At 39.4% G+C, this 18,081-nt stretch overlaps 1 protein-coding gene across 3 annotated transcripts in view; it reads right to left on the bottom strand.

The window, feature by feature from the left end:
• Positions 1 to 18,081, bottom strand: part of eeig1a (estrogen-induced osteoclastogenesis regulator 1a) — a 29,286-nt gene that overhangs the window by 3,449 nt on the left and 7,756 nt on the right. For all 3 annotated transcript variants that reach the window (XM_080287447.1, XM_026186539.2, XM_026186540.2), the window contains 5 exons: positions 7,893 to 8,013; positions 5,812 to 5,841; positions 3,631 to 3,747; positions 1,242 to 1,288; positions 268 to 419 (listed from right to left, as the gene is read on the bottom strand). In XM_080287447.1, coding sequence (XP_080143573.1) covers positions 268 to 419; positions 1,242 to 1,288; positions 3,631 to 3,747; positions 5,812 to 5,841; positions 7,893 to 8,013 — 467 coding nt within the window. The remainder of the gene's footprint in view (positions 1 to 267; positions 420 to 1,241; positions 1,289 to 3,630; positions 3,748 to 5,811; positions 5,842 to 7,892; positions 8,014 to 18,081) is intronic.

The raw sequence follows: 18,081 nt of genomic DNA, 5'->3' as shown, positions 1-18,081 counted from the left end.
AATCCTTCCAAATATCTCCCTAAAACTCAAGATAAACAGTAAAGTACACCTTTCACCTTCCAAGTATAATATACTGATCATTTACATATTTGCTCTTTGTATTACCAGTCTCTTCCTCTCAGACATATTGTGCTTTTCCTTATTTTTCTGTCATACTAAACCTGTTAAAATGATGAAAGGTCATATAAAACATGCCCAAGGTTTAGGCTTCAGCCTGCTACAGATGCTCAGTTTCAGTCCTATTTCTTCGTAGCACACGTCGTGTACCTGAGCTGATGATGGAAGGCCGATGTTTGGAGCCTCGGCCCAGGGAAACCCCTCCCGGCGGTCCAGGCTCAGCAGTGCCCTCCCCCTTGCAGTCCAGCTGCAGGGTGTGCTCCTGTCCTGGGATGGAGATGGACTTTGCTGTGCTTTGAGGTCTGCAGGGTAAAAAAAAAAAAAAAAAAAAAAAGAGAAAAGATACACAGCTTATCAGCCTGGGACAGACTAAATGGGGACAGAGGTGCAGTTCTGCTTAGCTTGGCACGCTCAGATAAGATTTGTTTTATTGAGGGAGGAAAAACTGAGTCATTTTGGCAACAAAGGACAGAACGGCACAAAGTTATAAGCACTAAGGAATCTGGTTGAAATGAACTTTAAATACCAGTAACATATTAAATACCAGTGGATTGCGCAAAAGGTTTTACTGCTATGCAATACTGTAGAAAATATTGTTTGTTAAGCTGGAAATGTATAGTCAGTCTGTTTGTTTTTTTACTTTCACAAATATTACATAAAGAAAAAATAAACAGAAATCTTCAAGACTTCCAAAGAGTAACTAAAATCCCCCACAATAAAAAACACTTTAAAAACTATTATCTGTGGTCTGGAGTATGTTCGCCTTCACAGTAAAAGTTGTGCCTTATCACGGCAACCACAATGTTTCCAAAGGTGCAGCTTTTATTTTGGTGGCAAGCGTTCCCGTTTCCAGTTTGTGCCACTCTTTTCACAGTGTCACTACTACTGCCCAGCAAGTAGTGTTTGCAGACAAGTCATCATCTTCCATGCAAACTGCAGGCAACTACGTAAATCTGACACCAGTCAAACCAATCGCAAGGTTTTTGCTGCAGCACATTTTTCCCTAGCAACCTAGAGGATGCCTGAGCACAGCTAATCACATATTTATTTATCAGTTTTAATCATTAGCACATCTTTTGAGAATTCATTGTGACATCTTACATCTCACACTGAGGATTACTCACGTTTTAAAGCACGGATCTCCTGACAGGAGGGTCATCCCAATGATCACCTTTTGGGGAAAAAATTAAAAGAGCATTTTTTTTAAAACTCTGTCATTTGAAAGACATCTCAAACAGGAAATTGATTTCAGACAATGAAACAAACAAACAAACAAACAAAAAAAGTACTTTAAAGCCCTAACTAAAGAATAATCTACTTTTGTCACAAGATTCATCATGGATTCATTCATCAGATTCATCATGGCCACACACATCCACTCAGGGTAAACAAACCTTTTCATGACACTTTTCAATACCTTTAAATCTTTCATCTAAGTTTCTGATAATCATTACTACCAGTTCACGATGGATAATATGGATAAATCCACAACGCAACAGGAGATGCCGAAACCTCACAGAGGCAAGACGACATCATCCACCGACACCAGCGACCTGACAACAGATATCGAAGTCAGTGTTCTTGCATCGATAAATAAAAAACTGGACTTACTTGGAGCACTACATAACAAAATAAAAAAAAACTCCTATCAAGTCTTAAATGCATGCATAACTACATCGAAAAATTCAAGAAAACAAAACCATGAAGGAAACAATATCGAACATCCAAACAAGCAGCATGCCTGACAAAACCAGCTTCTCTGGCATTACTCAGCTGAAACTACAAGACTTCGAGTTATACCTACTCACAACCTAAATATGAAAACTTCCAGATTAGCCCTTTATCCACAGTTAAAATGAAGATGCTTCCACAACTTAATTACCTGTTTTAATTGCTTCCAATTACCTTACTTAAATCCATCATTAAATCTAAATCAAACTTAATAACTCACTGGAACCACCTAAATGATCAGATAAATTAATAAAAATAATTAATACAAGGAAAAAACTCATATTCAGACTAAGTTAATATGTACCTCAGAAACGACAACAGTAATTTCACCGGGAAAAAGACTTTGCCTTCTCTCTACCACCTCAGACCTCTGAGTTAAAACATGCATGAATATATTTTACCCAACCAGGAACACAAACCTACAACTTATACAGTATAAAGTTATTCACACATCACTCAAAGGAAAATGGTTCAAATGGTTTTGTCGATACAGGCGCTTGTTAACTAAGGCGGTGTGAAAATAATTATCGGCGCTACCCAAACTGTACACATGTAAACCTTTTCATTCCACTGTTGTAACGTAACCTAAAGCTGGCAGATTTTATTTTATTTCACTTGTTCAACACATTGTTATCTTTACTTCATTTTTCATTTTCCTTTCAGTTTCAAAGTGAAGTCAGACCCTAACCCAGTGGCTGAAACCTCCCAAAAATGTCCATCTTACGCTCATGCCGAGATGTAACGTGACTAAACTGAAAAGACCGTTTTCTTAAGAAGTAATGAGCATCAACTGGAAAAGCCTGGAGTAGTTCCCATTAATCCCATCTGTGACGTGTGAGTCACAAACATCTGCGCAACACAAAGTCTTCCAGAAACTCGAGATGACAAAAAGACTCGTGACTGTTTTGCTTCACAGAGTGGTTTGTGTTCATGGTCACTGGGTGGCGCCATAGAGTTCCTGAACTTCCCAGCCTCCATCATCCACAAAGGCAATGAAGTGACTCAGCTTCATCGCAAGCTGTGCTCATTTCCATTGTGTTTATACAAAAACAATTTCAATTAAAAAGAGAAACATTTCTTGAAGCCTAAAACGACGCCTGTTTTTTTTAATTTATTTTTTTGTCAAGGACACTAAACAGTTATTGAAGAAAAAAAAAACGCATAAAAACCTAATAATTTCACAGATTGAGAAATAAATTCTATTTTCTTGGTACACTTTAGGACCCTTAGTACCAACTGAGCATCATTTTAACCTCCCTGAGTATTTTTGCTGATCGTGTCCATCCCCCTTATGACCACTGCATGATCGCCTCAAATTGGTTTCTTGAACACACCAGTGAGCTCACTGAACCCAAATGGCCTTCAGATCTCAATAGAACACCTTTATAATGTGTTATAACACAGGATTTACATCTTGGATGTGCAGCTGACAAATCTGCAGCAGCTGTGTGATGCTGTCATGTCAACATGGACCAAAAGCTTTGGGGAATTTTTCCAGCACACTGTTGAATTAAGGCTGTTAAGGATGTCCAACCAGGTACCAGCTAGTCTCCTTTTAATGCAGCAGGTTTTTTTGAGTATTTCAGCACCACACCATCATCATAAAACACAAACACAATGAAGGTGAAAAAGACATGACACTGGTCCTGGAAGGAGGCAGATCTCATCACAACTCAGCTTTAAATAAAAGAGGGGACAACTTCCTCCTCATTCTCTGTCTGTCCAGTCTGTTCACTTCTTAATAAACATCCATTATTCCTATTTCAGTGCTCATCTCCTTGCCTTCAGTATGGAGTTGTCCTGCCGTGTGTTCTTCGTGTCATATCCCTCCAGCAGACAGCAGCGCACGGTGGAGCCCGAACCTGCGAACTCCGCCATGTTGAGGTCTGTGAAGCCCAGCTGGGCGTGAAGAGAAGTTTGAACAGAGTTAATTCAAGCTGCTCTAATGGAGGCCTTCCCCGGTCTTTATTTTTGGCACACGTTCGAGGTAAAGCAGATTTCTGAGACACCCATCATTTAGCAAGCCAAGTAATTTTACGCAGTTATCGTCACAAGCGTTTGAAGTGTGAAGCAGATGACAGAGTGCAAAAACCACAAGTCAGTCTTTACAGACATCAACCCAGACTGAGAGTGAAACCTGCATTTTGAAAGTTGTTTTAAGTATCCTTTTTTTTTTTATTGTACTGATGTTACATAGTTTCATAACATCAGTTTATCTTATCAGTTTTAGTTTGATTAATCTTCACTTTCACTGGTTCTCTGTTGTAGAAACTACAGTCTTTCTTTTAAATGTCCTCTGCAGACTTTAAACATCCATTTCTTTCCTTTATAATTATCTGTCAAACCACTTCAAAGCCCAACTGTTTCAGATGTCTTACTCCTTTTTAGGATGGCAGATTTACAACAGATAAACATAAAACATTTAGGTTAAAAGCAATCCACTTGTTGCATGGTCATAAACATTAGTAAATAAGTGTGGCACTTTCTGTTTATGCTACTCGACAGATGAGTTTTTCTTTTATATATTTAATGTTCAGTGGTTAATTCTCATTAAATATGACCAATTTTTGAGGTCCTCGTGAGCCAAACACTGCTTAAGAGCTTCGTTTCTGACGTGTTTTTCTACTCTTGGCCTTATGATATCATGGAGAGGGGATATCCCTAATATGGTCATCTTAAGAGCACAGAAGCCCCATCCACCTGCACATTATTCCTTTTGCGTGCGCAAAGCAGTTCATCAGAAAAAAGTTGCATGAAAGTGAGAGGATTTAATAGGTCTGTTTAATCTGGTATGAGATAAGGATTATTTTGAACTTGAAATCATGCAAAGCTACTCTAGTAGAGTGCAAGAATGGAAATAAGGACCTGGAAATGAGCTGAACAAGACATGGACTGACATTTATAGTGTTTTTCTAATCTTACTGACCACTCAAAGCACCTTAGACTACAAACCACCTTCATTCACAGCTTTATGGTAAACTCTTTAAGCAGCCTACCTCTCATCCAATTTGCAATCACCAATTCGGGAGCAAATATTCGCAGATTTCCGACATTACTACATTCACGTGAGCACAACATTGAGCCAGTAAGATTAAAACCATGAAATCTTTATAAACTGATTTATAAAATAATCTTTATTGGTTATGATTTGCTTCCACCAGCTATCAAACCACACAATTTAACATTTCCATCTCAGGATCTTATTTTTCTTATGTACAGCAGCCCTGTTTACAAGCCATAAGGCAGATCCTTTAATCCCTTTTAATACTCCTTCAATAATCCTGCTTTTTTCACCCTAAACCACTTGATGAAAGACCTCTTCCTCCACTTCTTATCAGTAAATGTTTTAATGCTGATGAACTGGTTGTAGATGTCAATCAGGGATTTAAAGACAGCCACTGATCACACTGATAAGAAAGGGTCTGCATGACCTTTATCTCAAAATCAGACCACAGAGCTTTTTGCCAGGTGGAAACGATGTTATTTTTTCTTTATTTTTATAGCCCTCTCAAGAAAAGTGTTCCCAGATTCTTTGGGGTAGGTCCTGTTTTCTTAGGTGTGTGTTTAAGGAAGCCGTCTTCTAAGGAGGGAAGCGAGGTATATTTAACTGAAGGAAATCTAAATCAAGAACAAGGCGAATGCAGAGGAAACGGTTCCTGTCGGGCAGCAACGTCCAGGGATCAACAAAAGTTTATGTGCACGAGGGGGTTTGACCTTGGAGTTACATTTACGAGACGCTACTCATTTGTTCGGAGCTTTTACGGTTACAGTTACAGTTAAGGATAGGAAGACGCTAACAGGATGTTTCTGCAGATTCTGGGCAAATGTGATGGGAATATGATTCATTTTCATGTCCGGCTGATGGAATGCTGGCCAAACACTTCAGGGAATGCTAATATTTACATGAAACCGCTCATCTGTAACTGTATGTGTTTATGAATGTGAGAGGTGAGGAGCTCTTACCTTAGTGTACGCCTTTCCTCCTTTGAGTTCCTGCAGGGAAAACAGGAAGACTGTAATGAACTGAATGATTCAACTTCATATTACAGCATCCTTCTGATTACAGGGCTCCTAAAAGATGGATGAAATTAAAGGCTGAGGGCACACACATGGCTCCGGTGTAGCTCAGTGAGCCGCTGAGGTGGCATTCACATGGGAGAATTAGCATCAAGCCTGCATTTCTGTGGCGGTGGCTACACCAGCTACACTGAAAAGACTTAAGGTTTAATGTTTAAAAGACTTAACATATATCACAAATCAGAAAAGGTCCCTATTTACAAGACTATGGTCTGATGTCTTTTGGTATCATTTTCCATCATTTTCTTAGCAGAAAGAAGAAAAATGATAAGCTCTTGTATATTAAAGCCTACTTAAACAATTTTTAAAAGGAATTACAGAGATTTTCATCAGTCCTAGTGAATTTTTTTGTTTTTTTGTTCAGGGTTTTCCATTGGAACAGCAAAACCTCTTTGGTAGGAACCAAAACTTCAGACATAAATGCCATGACATATATGAACGTACCATCCTGGAGGAGACTGACTATGAGCCAAATTTTCTGAACAGGGAAAATTGGATGCAAGTCCAATCCTCAGAGCTCATAGATGTGGTTACTTTTACTAGTGATTAACAAAATTTGCGCTTTTTTCTAAACACAGGCACACTCAGTTCATTTGAATATCAAGCACAAAAAATAAAACCTGTTTTTTTGTTTTTATCTGTGTTAATTATCAGCACAATTAGCAGTAAATTGCATGTTGCAAATGTTAGAAAATAAATTTGCATGCTTGATTTCAACATTTTCCTCCCTACACTTGGAACTCCCAGATATACACATGCAAAATGGTCAGTTGCAAAAAATCTCTACACAATTCTTATAAACAATTTTATCAGTACAGTGTAAATACCAAAATTACTGTTTTTAATGCCAAAACCCAGTTTGCACTGGTACATCACCAACTGGCCCTCTCTGTGCAGGTACCATCTCAGGCTGTAGTTTTAATTTAAATAAATAAATAAATAAATAAATAATTAAATCCGCCAGGAGGGGTTAGAGGGGTTGCTTTTAAGGAGTTGCCCTGTTGCTGCTTCTCCAGCAAACCTGTTGTCTACATCCTCTGCACCAAACCAGCTGAAATGGATTCATAATAGTTTACAGTTGTGAAAACAAGTTTTTATCAGTTGCGTGAAATTGCCAAAGCTAAGCCTTATCTTCCTCCAAGAGACCTAGAAACACTTATCCATGCCTCCATCACCTCTAGACTGGAATACTGCAATTCTCTCTAATTAGGTCTTCAACACTCATCTCTTCATCGCTTGCAGTTCGTCCAAAATGCCGCTGCACGTCTTTTAACAGGTGTTAAAATGTATGAACACATCACTCCAGTTTTAGCAAATTTACACTGGCTCCCTGTAAAATATCGTATTGACTTTAAGATTCTTTTACTTACTTTTAAAGTTTTAAATAATATGGCGCCTAGTTTTTGTTTTGTTTTTTTGTTTTTTTAAACAAACTCCTCCACATGTATGACCCCAAAAGAGCACTGAGATCATCTCGCCAGATGCTCTTAGCACAACCAAGGTCTCGATTGAAGCATAGAGATCGGGCCTTCGCAATAGCAGCACCCAGACTCTGGAATAATCTGCCAGAGGAGATTCGTACTTCAGAGTCTATTCAGTCTTTTAAATCGAGTCTTAAAACTCAATTTTTTATTTTGGCTTTAAATTCGAGTTCAGTATGAGCACCATCAGGCCTGTTTTATGTTTTTATTGTTAATTCACCGTCTTCTTATTTATCTGTATTCGTTTCTCTATTGTTTTCTCTTGTTTTTAACCAACAGTGAAGCACTTTGGTCAACTCTGTTGTTTTTAAATGTGCTATACAAATACATTTTGAATTGAATTATTTCTAACTGGACAGGCTGATCTCCCTGAAGTTTAACTGACTTTGTGTTTTGCTGCGATCGAGTGTTCCCTTCATCTTTTTGAGCAGCTTAGGAACCCAAAGTTTGTCCCCAGAGCTGACGAGGCCACTTTGACAGGCGTACCTTCCTGACTGACACCCTGCAGACAGACGGGTCCAGAACTCCAGTGTGGGGGTTGGCGCTCATTTTGGACACAAAGGTAAACCTCTTCCTCCAGCGCACACAGTGATTGTGAACCTCCTCTCTGTAAGACAGAAAAACAGGCTTCATTACATTTTGCAGTGCCTTTGCATTTCTTCATACTCCTCACTTGAAAACGATGCCAGATTGCACAAACATAAAGTCTGTATTTATACACAGACCTAAATTAAAAGCAGAATATTTTCCCAATCTCAATTTAAGGTCAAAACAAACATCGCTATATTCTCTGCCTTCAGAACGTCACATTTTTTCCAGTCCTGTCATACCCGTCTCACAGCCTCATGACCAGTGTGTCCACTGAGGATCAGATTCATCAGAGCTGTGCTGAGAAAGCATGTCATGATCCAGTTTTTCCAAAACTAACTGCAGGGCAGAGTCGGCTCCCAGGGCTTCTGACACCGATTACAATTTTTCATTTCAAAAACGTTTACGATTGTCTCGGCCTCTCACACAAACCCCACATCGTCGACCTACAATGTTGATTTTCCCACCTGTCTGACTGACAAGAAACCCATCAAGGAAGTGGTTTACAATGGTGACGAGACTTCTGTGAAAACCCAGACTGGCTTGTGAAAAACCTTTAAGTACCCATGCATCCTGGTTAACGTGTGGGAACAGAACAATAGGTGTAAAAACAGACCGGCTCAGTGATCTGTTTGTTCCTGAAAACAAATTCCTGAGAAGTGTCCTAGAGACGCCACAACAGCAGCTGATGGGAAAATGTGCATCCAGATCTTTGGAGTTCGTAATCAAATAAAGCACTTGATGTGTAACGTGTTGGTAAGATGAAATTCCCATCAAAATTGGATTTTCTGCAGTCCGGTGTGACATCAAGATCTTTTTTGTTTCTATTTTAGAGCTCATGTTTTATTTATTTCTAATAAATATAAAACATAAGCTGTTAAAATAAGCAAGCGCATTTTAGCATACCACTATTGTAGCTAATGGTAATGTCATTAGCCTTCCTGGTATTTGGACATTGCAGCAGGATCTTTTAAGCATGTGGAAATGTTCGTGGAAATCTATCCAATTTAAGTGTTTCCCACAGAATCAGATTTCATTTGTGGCATTGGCAGCTTGGACGATGCTTGCATCTGCAAACATTTTAGCTGCAAGATTCAAACAAATCAGCCGATTCTCAAAGTGAACTCAAACTCTGTGGGCTTAGACTGACGCTAGCACTCGTTATTCTTCTCTAGAGTCTCAGTCTCCTCAGTGGAACAGCACAAAAACCAGTTTAACACTTACTGAAGGTTCTGGTTAGCAGGTGGAGTCCAAGACAGAGAAGGTAAAGTACATTTGACCTCAGGACAAGCTTATCTGGGGTCAGGCTAGCCACCAGGAAGTCAGGAAGCACTGGGGCTACTGAACTAACCACCTCCAGCGCCACTGAAATGTAGTCATAAGCGAAGTCTAAAGCAAAGAATAAAAGTTTTAGTTAAAACTCTTATTCAAATTTAGAGTCACTGACTGTCAAAGTTGTATCCATTAGTTGGTTATTTAAAAAAAAATGACTGAAAGCTAACCATTGTGCACCCGCATTCCCAAATGTCAAAGCAATCTCTCCCCATAATGAGCATGTTCTGTAATGTTTGAGCTTCTAGAATAGGAAAATTCCCAGAAATGGTTCTATTTTCAGGAATGACATGGCCATCATTCCCAGTTATTGTGATGCCAGCACAAGAACCACTGAGGAATAAAGCCAAAGTCTTTCTATAAGCAAGTCTCACCACTTGCATCCCTCTCTGGGAAGTTATTTTGATTTTGATTACCAATTTAGCTTCAGTTTCAGTGGCCTCGAGGACACCAACAACACATGTACAGAATCGCCAGTAAATCTTTTATTTATTTATTTTTTTTAATGCTTAAAAAGTTTGCAGATTTTGCCCCAAATAAAAAAAGTTTTGCTTCGGATTTCTTTTTGGGGGCTGTTACAGATTCTTCCACAGGTTTGCTCTCATCTTTTGTGTGTCATTTATAACAATTCTTATACATGTACTGAGCAAACAAACAGAATCTCCAGTCCGGCTTTGACAGTCACTAGTCATCTACCGTTATTAAAGCAAACACCCTGAAACATGAGTCAGTGAAGCATTCTGACACAGATGACTGATTTCACATAATACGCCTTTTTTGACAGAGTGCCAAACGTTTGAAGCCAGCCCTGAGTTAATGTTTATTAATATAAACACACCATAAGTTACAATAAAGAACTTTAAATATAACCGTGAACATACACTCTGTGGACTTGGAGTTTTTAGAAAAGACACACATTCTGCAGAATGAGCAGGAACATTGTCGGATTACATTTCATGGGTTAAAAAAATTATAATTTTGATCATTTAACCAAGGGTTTGACAACATGAACATTTCTTTGTTCTCCCTCTGTGGGTTTCAATTGTAGTGAAACATCTTTCTGTTAATATTGGGGAGATCACAGTACGATAAAACACTTTATATCATCTGTCATTTTAATTTAACACCTCGTGATAAACTACTAAATCCAGATGTTTCCTAAGCACACATGGAAGTTTCTGCTGTGGAGTGATTATGCTTCTGACTTCAAGTTATTGCTTGTAAATGGGTACCGTCAAGGAAGAACACCCTGTAAAACCTTAGATGACCAACCAGCATTAATTAGCAGAAAGCTAGCTTATATGGCTAAATTGGCCTCTCTGTAAGAAATGTTTTGTTTACTTCCACATTTTGCATGCAATCAAATATGTATTTTAGCTAGGCTTCAATTCAGCCAACTGCTGTACAATGGGATCAGTAGGAAGTAGAATGGCTCTGCTTAAAGCAAGCAGTTTCCTTTAGGTTGAACGTGTCTAAACTTGTAAAACTTTTAGGTGTTTTCACAGGTTGTCTTTTCTTACCTCCACCAAAAATGAGGTAAGAAAATGTCTTTTTTGTTGATAAACGTCTTTTTTTTTGGTATTTGAGTTAAAATTTACTGAGATGTGCCAGCAGTGTTTCGTTGCGAGTAGCAGTGTGTTATTTGCACCTAAATATAAATGTTTGGTGCTAAAGGAGAGACATCCAAAAAAAGCCAAAGTCAGGATGTTTCAAGTTGTTCTTAAATCTCTAAAATACTATAGGGCATGCTCATTATGGGGGGACGAAAACACTACGTAAAGGTTAGTATTTATTATTGTGAAGTTATGAGAATCTACACTTTACTGTGAATCACCATCATCTTGTCAGCCAAACATTTCTGTTAAATACCATCCTGCTGAAAAGCCCCATAATTTGTGTAAATGTTCTGTCAATCAGGAGTGAAATGAGATGAAAAAAAAAAGAGTCATGTTTTTCTCCTTCTAAATGGCAAACAGCTCATTTTGGAAAGTCTGTAACAGCATGCTGAGAAGGAATAGATTAAATGGACAGCCAAATGTTTCTGGAGTCACTTAAACTGCGTGACGCCTCCTTAATCCCACCACATATAAATCACAGACACGGCGGGCTTCGTGATCAGCACTAATGAGCTCAATTTCTATTACAGCTCCTTTGGATTTAAAAGTTAGTGTGACAATACACCAAGTGTTTCCTCACCAATCCCACACAGCACCCTCGAACTGTACAGAGGAACATTTACACTCAAACAACTCCCAGTGACTGCTCAACACAGAAAACCAATACAACAAAAAAGAAAATGAATTAAGCTGCAGGATATTCATGAAACAGTACAAAAGTGACTCGAAAAAGTCTTTATTCCAACACTAAAGTAGCAAAACCAACAGAAGACCAGTGATGTGTGTTTGAAGTATCTTAGTTTTTCCTGTTACACTTTGTAGATGATCCCTACACGCTCAGCTCATCGAGTCAACTTCTGAATTACCGAGAATAAGTCTGTGAACACAAGCAGCTTTGCTTCCTTTGCTGGGTGGCTGGGCTCAGCATTAGCGGTAGGATGAGGAGCTCAGATATCCAGAGGGATCTTTAGAGTAGAGCTGCTGCTTCTATGAAACGAAAGGAGCTAGTTGAGGAAGTTTGATGATCTGGTTAGGAGACCAGGCACATCCAACTGGAAGAGACCCTGGGGAAGACCCAGAACCTGCTGGGTTGACATCTGGGTCTACTACCATGGGAACACCTTAGAATCCCCTTGGAGGAACTGGAAAGGCTGAGCGCAAAGAAGGATGTCTGGTATAATCTGCTTAGCCTGCTACCACCGCAACCAGACCTCAGATAAGATAATGGAGATGATGCATAGACAGATGGCTGGACAGGTGGATGGATTGATGGACGAACAAATGGATGTCTGTGTTGTCGTCAATTAGGTTTTTTGCAACATTTCCATTAGGCATAATTAACTCCAGAAAAATCAGTGATTACTTTTCTGAATTTACCCAAAGCGCAGCTACTCTCATGTGCTCTGCTGGTTTGTGAAGTCAAGTTTAAAACTGTCAAGATGAGCTTTCTCGCCATCTTGCCGGATAGATCCAACTGGAAAACCGAATGCTCATTGGCTAAAAACTTGTTAATCACAAATCATTAGCCCGAATAATCCTGTTTTAAAAAATATACTTCACCATCATTTCAAACGAGTGATTGACCACATAAACTCATCAGGTATTTACTAAGGTCTCATATGAAGGCCGTTATTCCCACAGACCTGTACAGGACTGGTCTTTTACCAACAATGGGTATCAGCCCCTGGTGGCCATTAAGAAAAGTGCAGCTTTAAAGCATTTGTGCACGGGATTCACTTTTCAGACCAGAAGCTACGTCCATCTTTTATAGTCCATGCTTAGCAGATGTTTTTGCATCAAACATAACTTACTTTGAAAAAACTTCATAGGAGAGAACAAACATGCCACCTTTAGTCTTCCACTTCTACACTTGGGTCACTTACATGTTAAATTAAAATCAAAAGGATTCATCATGTGTAGCCCATGAATATGCATAATGAATTTGCTTGCACTCTTTAAGAAAACACTAATACACAAATTTATGGAAAACTGGCCTAAAAACATTGCTCTGGACCAGTCAGACAGTCAGATCAGGAGTTCAGTTAAAAATCTTTTTTTTTACTTTTACTTTTAATTTCAGCCACTTCAGTGTACATGAGGTCGAGCTGTCTCAAACGACACGCACAGTGTCTATAGTTAGCAGCAGCTGCTCCTCACACTCCCATCCCCCCTTCATCTTTATTCATAGCTCTCCACAATGTGTTGTGTGATTTGTACCACTATCATCTTGTTTTTCCTTCTTCTTTTAATTCTTTTTCTCACAGTTAGCAAATGTTAAACAGCTGAGCCAGTTACACGTTTACAATGAATTAAATACTATTCTGAGTACATTTCAGTCATATTATTCAGAGCTCTTGTCTTTTAACAGCAACTCATCCTACTACAGGGGAATGAACAGATCACACTTGCATATATAAAAGCATGTAATATGTGTTTTCTGTTTAAGATAATTTAAGAATTAAAAGTACTAAACAGTTTACATTTTTGCTTCTATGTTTTTTATTGCCCTAAACGGTGTTCTTTGGCTACATTTAAATTATTTATTCCTTGTTATTGTATTTATTAGCCTGGAAGTCTATTACAAAGAAGAGGCAGTATTACTCACATATAAAACCTGTTGTTTACGGCTTTATGGAGCTAAAATAATCAGACATCATGTGCTGGCTTATCCAAAGAAAGTTTGTTGCTTTTATTAAAATCAAAATTTGAGTTTTTAACTTCTAAACAAATGACAAGAGAATCTATTGTAACTTACTACATGCACAACCCCCTCCTAAAACTTTAACCCTTCACCAAAGTCTAATTCCCAAACAGGCCATATAAAGAGGTGAAGGAAGGTAAAATGTTTTAATCTCTCTATCCCTGGAAACGAGTGAGGTTCCAAGAAGAGTCAAAACACAAGAACACACACACACACACACACACACACACACACACACTTATCAGGACCCCCACGCTTTTGGTCAGTCAGTGTGTAAGGTGGAGCGTTCCCAAACCACATTCCTCAGTCCAGATGGCTTTGTTCAGGCTCCATGGAAACCTCGCACTCAAATCCACCGACCGCTTTCCCAGCAGCTTGGAGGAGGAGGAGGCGAAGGAGCAGCTCACACCAACACTCGGCTTCACCCTGGTACATTTTTACAAGGTGTTTGTTTCTAATCTCACCTGCTGCCTTTGACTCTCTTCTGTTCCCTGTTTTCACTCTCACACTTTTCCTTTAATGCAGGAGGAGGCTGCCGTGAGTTTCTCCCCCATTACCCCAAATTCTGCAGAAGAGGTTTTAACAGAGTGCTTTCTGGCTCTGCTCACACCAGCTCTGGCTTCTGCTCTTTACATGTGCCTCGGCTGTCTGTAACGAAAACAACCTTGGAACAAAACCAAAGGAAACACTCCAAATCCCCATCCAGCAGCCGCCTCGTTTCAATTCTGATCTGACCCAGACATTTATTAAGACTGAGGTCTACGTACAGCTCGCACATGAGCCCTGAAATTAAAATCTGCAAAGGCTGCCCCTGTCACTCAACACTGACCTAAAAGGAAAAGGTCAACGTGTTGTATCAGGGGGTTTGATTCACCTCAGCTGGAAGAAGTTGGGAAAAAGAGTCAGCTGCAAATACAGGATTTTGTATGAACAAAAACCCAGCTTCAAACTTCAAACTCTTTGTGCTTATAAAATAAATATATGGTGAGAAAAGAAAACTGGAAAAATATACAGATTCCTGTTAAGGTGTGGCTCTGCAGCTTATCAGAATGTGGGATGGTTCCCAAAGGCTAACAAGGCAGAACTGGCTGGAGCATTAAAACATTAAAATACATAAAAGAATCAGAGAAGACAGAATACCTGTGATGCACGCAGTTAATTTTGTGCCAGCAGCAGCTTTCTGGCACCAACATCCCACTTTCTCTAGTGGAAAGTCCAGCATTGTGTTGGTGGAAAAGAAAAACAGTCGTTCAAAGTCAGAATAAACTGACTTTGTAGTTGTTCATTCAATTTATTTGGACGAATCTCATTTCTGGTCAGTTAGAGAGTCAGTCTACTGCTGATGATATTCACACCGTTAGTCACACTTTCAGTCTGAGTGCACCTCCTTTTACTGCTCCTCACTCACTTAGTCACTCGTGGAGAGACAAGTGATGTAAAACGACATCAATGTGGTTGATGACAACATGTTCGGTTACCATAAGTGCAGTGACAGCCTCAAAAGAAGTAACACACCAAACACAATGACAGGGAGAAAGCACCGTCACCTGAGCTTTTGCGTCATTTCAACTCCTTCTGATCACAGCTTGCAGTAAATTTCAAAACTGCTGCAAACCTACAAATACAAGTTGTTATTAAAGCTATACTGAAATACCTACAAACAGCTGCTGCTTTGTTGTTCACCTTATATGAACATTTATATAGAACAAAACAAAAAGAAAGAGTTTGATACTGAAACTGTCAAAACAAACAAACATTTAAGCTGTTGAAAGATGTTACAGCTATCAGCTGTCTTCATCCTAATCCATAATCTGTTATGTGAGACAGTATGTGGGTTAAAACTTTACCAATATATTTTGATCCCATTTGTTTGTAAGTAGGATTTAACAAAACCTTCAAGTTTAACCATGAGCCAAAAAAGGACTTATTTTTTCTGACAGACATCAGAATGTTGTAAAGAATACATTCTTTCTTACCAAGTATGTGCACTATCACACATCACAAAGGACACAGATTAAACATTTTCACTTACTAAAATAAACCTTATATAAACTGTTTTAGAGGCTTCAAAAACACTTGGTTTACCCCCCAAAAATGAAAGACTTCATGGGAGCAGCATTTCTGCGCTGTGCTGCGATTGCAGCTCAGTAAAAACAGGCTGCAGAGACAGAAGACAGATGCTGAAACTGCTCTCACCACAGCCGGACAGAGCTCACATAAACAGAGGACATGAAACCGCCTGTGAGGAAAAAAAAAAACTAAACGGAGGCCGTGACTGTGCCTGTCCTCTTCCAAGCGCTTGTCCTGCAGGCAACCCTTTCATCATCCGGTACGTTTGAACCAAATCACGAATATTTATAAAAGAAATCTGCTCTGATCCAAGCATATTTTCCAGCAGCTGAAAACAAGCTGTCAAACTTCTACAACGAGCATCACTATCCACATTTAATTTACCATCGATCAAACTGAAAACACAGTTAGGTTTTCGTACAGGAGAACAGGTTTGAAGTCAAATAATGAAACCAAAACCAAAGAAGACCAACAGATTAAATAAAACGGTAACATCCTGGCTAGACTGGGAAGTATTAGTAAAGCATAAGATCTGCAAACTGAGTGACAAAAGCACAGGAGGACAGGAAGAGGACATAGGAAACGAGGTTAAAACTAAGAAGAGCAAATAAAGGATATGAAGTAACTCTTCAGAGTATTTTTGAGGAGATACAGTGGAGACAAAAACCGGAAACACAGCATGAGAAAAAGGGTGAGACAGGAACGCCTCGACATGAAAAATAACTTAATTTTTCAGTTTACAAATGAACTACAGGAAACAGATTTAAAACGTGCAACTTATAAAGAAAATAAATAAATAAACCACAGCTTGTACTGTTGTGCTGGTGGAAGTCTGTGAGGACTGGCTCATTACTGGTGGACATCGGCGGAAACTAGGCTGCGATGCACAGTTTTAACCCTTTTCAGCAGCACCCCCTGTTCTGTTGTCTTTATTAGGAACTATTTATCATTTATTTGGTGTTATTTTTGTTATCTGTGGTGGGCTAAGACAGCTCTATACAATCTTGTCAATGTTACACAAGTTTACATATCTTTTCTTATGTTTGTGTGCAACTGTGTTAATCCAGCCTGTCTTGAGCAGAACGCTGATCTTTTTCAGGTGAAAGCATTTTCTAAAACGCCAACTTCTTTTAAAATGTTAACACAGAAAGTCATCTTGGACAGTTTCCTTAAATTTTGACTATTTATTTACAGTCTGCTTCATCTCTGACAAACAGTTTTGTGGTGTCTCAGGGGTTCAAGCACCAGAATCTACCAATCACATCTGCTACTGCTGTTCGGAAACCCTTACATGATGAAAAATAAATCCATCACGGTGAGCTAAAGTTACAGGAACTGGAATCAGTTTTGTTCCGACCTTCTCTGAGCTGCCAAAAAACATTATTAAAACTGACATGGCTAGATTACTGGAGTTCATGTTCCTGCTCTTCAGACGTTCAGTTCTCTTGTAATGTGGGAAAACTGAGCCTAAATGACCCCTAGAGCAAAGACAATCTCTCCACTAACAATCATTAAAGTTGTGATTACACACTAAACTCAGCCTGCAAGACTGAGATATAAACTTGTGGCCTGTGATTTGAGTTGCCCCTCCACCGGACCTCACATGTGATGACTCAACATGTCGGCAGAGCGGGATCCTTATCGCTCATCCCGGCTGCGTGGCTCCGGGGGCCCGCGGCCGCACAAGAAACACAAACATTCAGGCAGGACCCCGGTCGGGTCGTATCGAGCGCTCAGATAAACAGCCAGACGGCAGAGTGCTGAGGAAGCAGACGGATCCTGCAGAGTCCACGGACGGGGACAGGAACGGGCGAGGAGTCAGAAAGCCACAGGGTCGATCCTCGCTGACGCCATCACCCTTTTAACAACCATTCGAGAACAAAAGTTACTTCCTCCAGCTGCTTTAACTTTTTTATCGTGTATTTTATTTTATTTTTTTTAAATACACCTACTGATCATCATCAGTGTAAATGTGTCAGTGTTAGTCCAGCGGCTCATTTTTCTATTTTTCTTTATTATCTGTCATTATGTTCAAATTAAACACAACCAAAGTTTCACATAACAAGGTCAGCGCATGTACAAATAATCCCTGTGAGCCAAAACCTAAAGCTTAAAACAACTCTAAACAGACTATTCTGTCCTACTATTGGCTCTGTATGAGGGGACGTCCCAAATATGTTCATCTCCCCTCTGCCAATCAGAAGAAAGTCAGCTTACAGGGAGGGTGGCCTTAAAGGGGGGGGATCTAAAACGGCTCGTTTCAGACAGTGAAGGGAACTGAGGGGAAATGAGTAGAGCAAATGGTAACGTAGACTTCAAAGGTAGTAATTAAACAGCTCATATGTGGAACCCTTTGATGATTCAGTAT

This window comes from Astatotilapia calliptera, chromosome 12 (assembly GCF_964374335.1).
Source record: "Astatotilapia calliptera chromosome 12, fAstCal68.1, whole genome shotgun sequence".
NCBI lineage: Eukaryota > Metazoa > Chordata > Actinopteri > Cichliformes > Cichlidae > Astatotilapia > Astatotilapia calliptera.
Note: the sequence above shows the minus strand (reverse complement) of the source record. Positions and strands in the feature narration are given on the sequence as shown.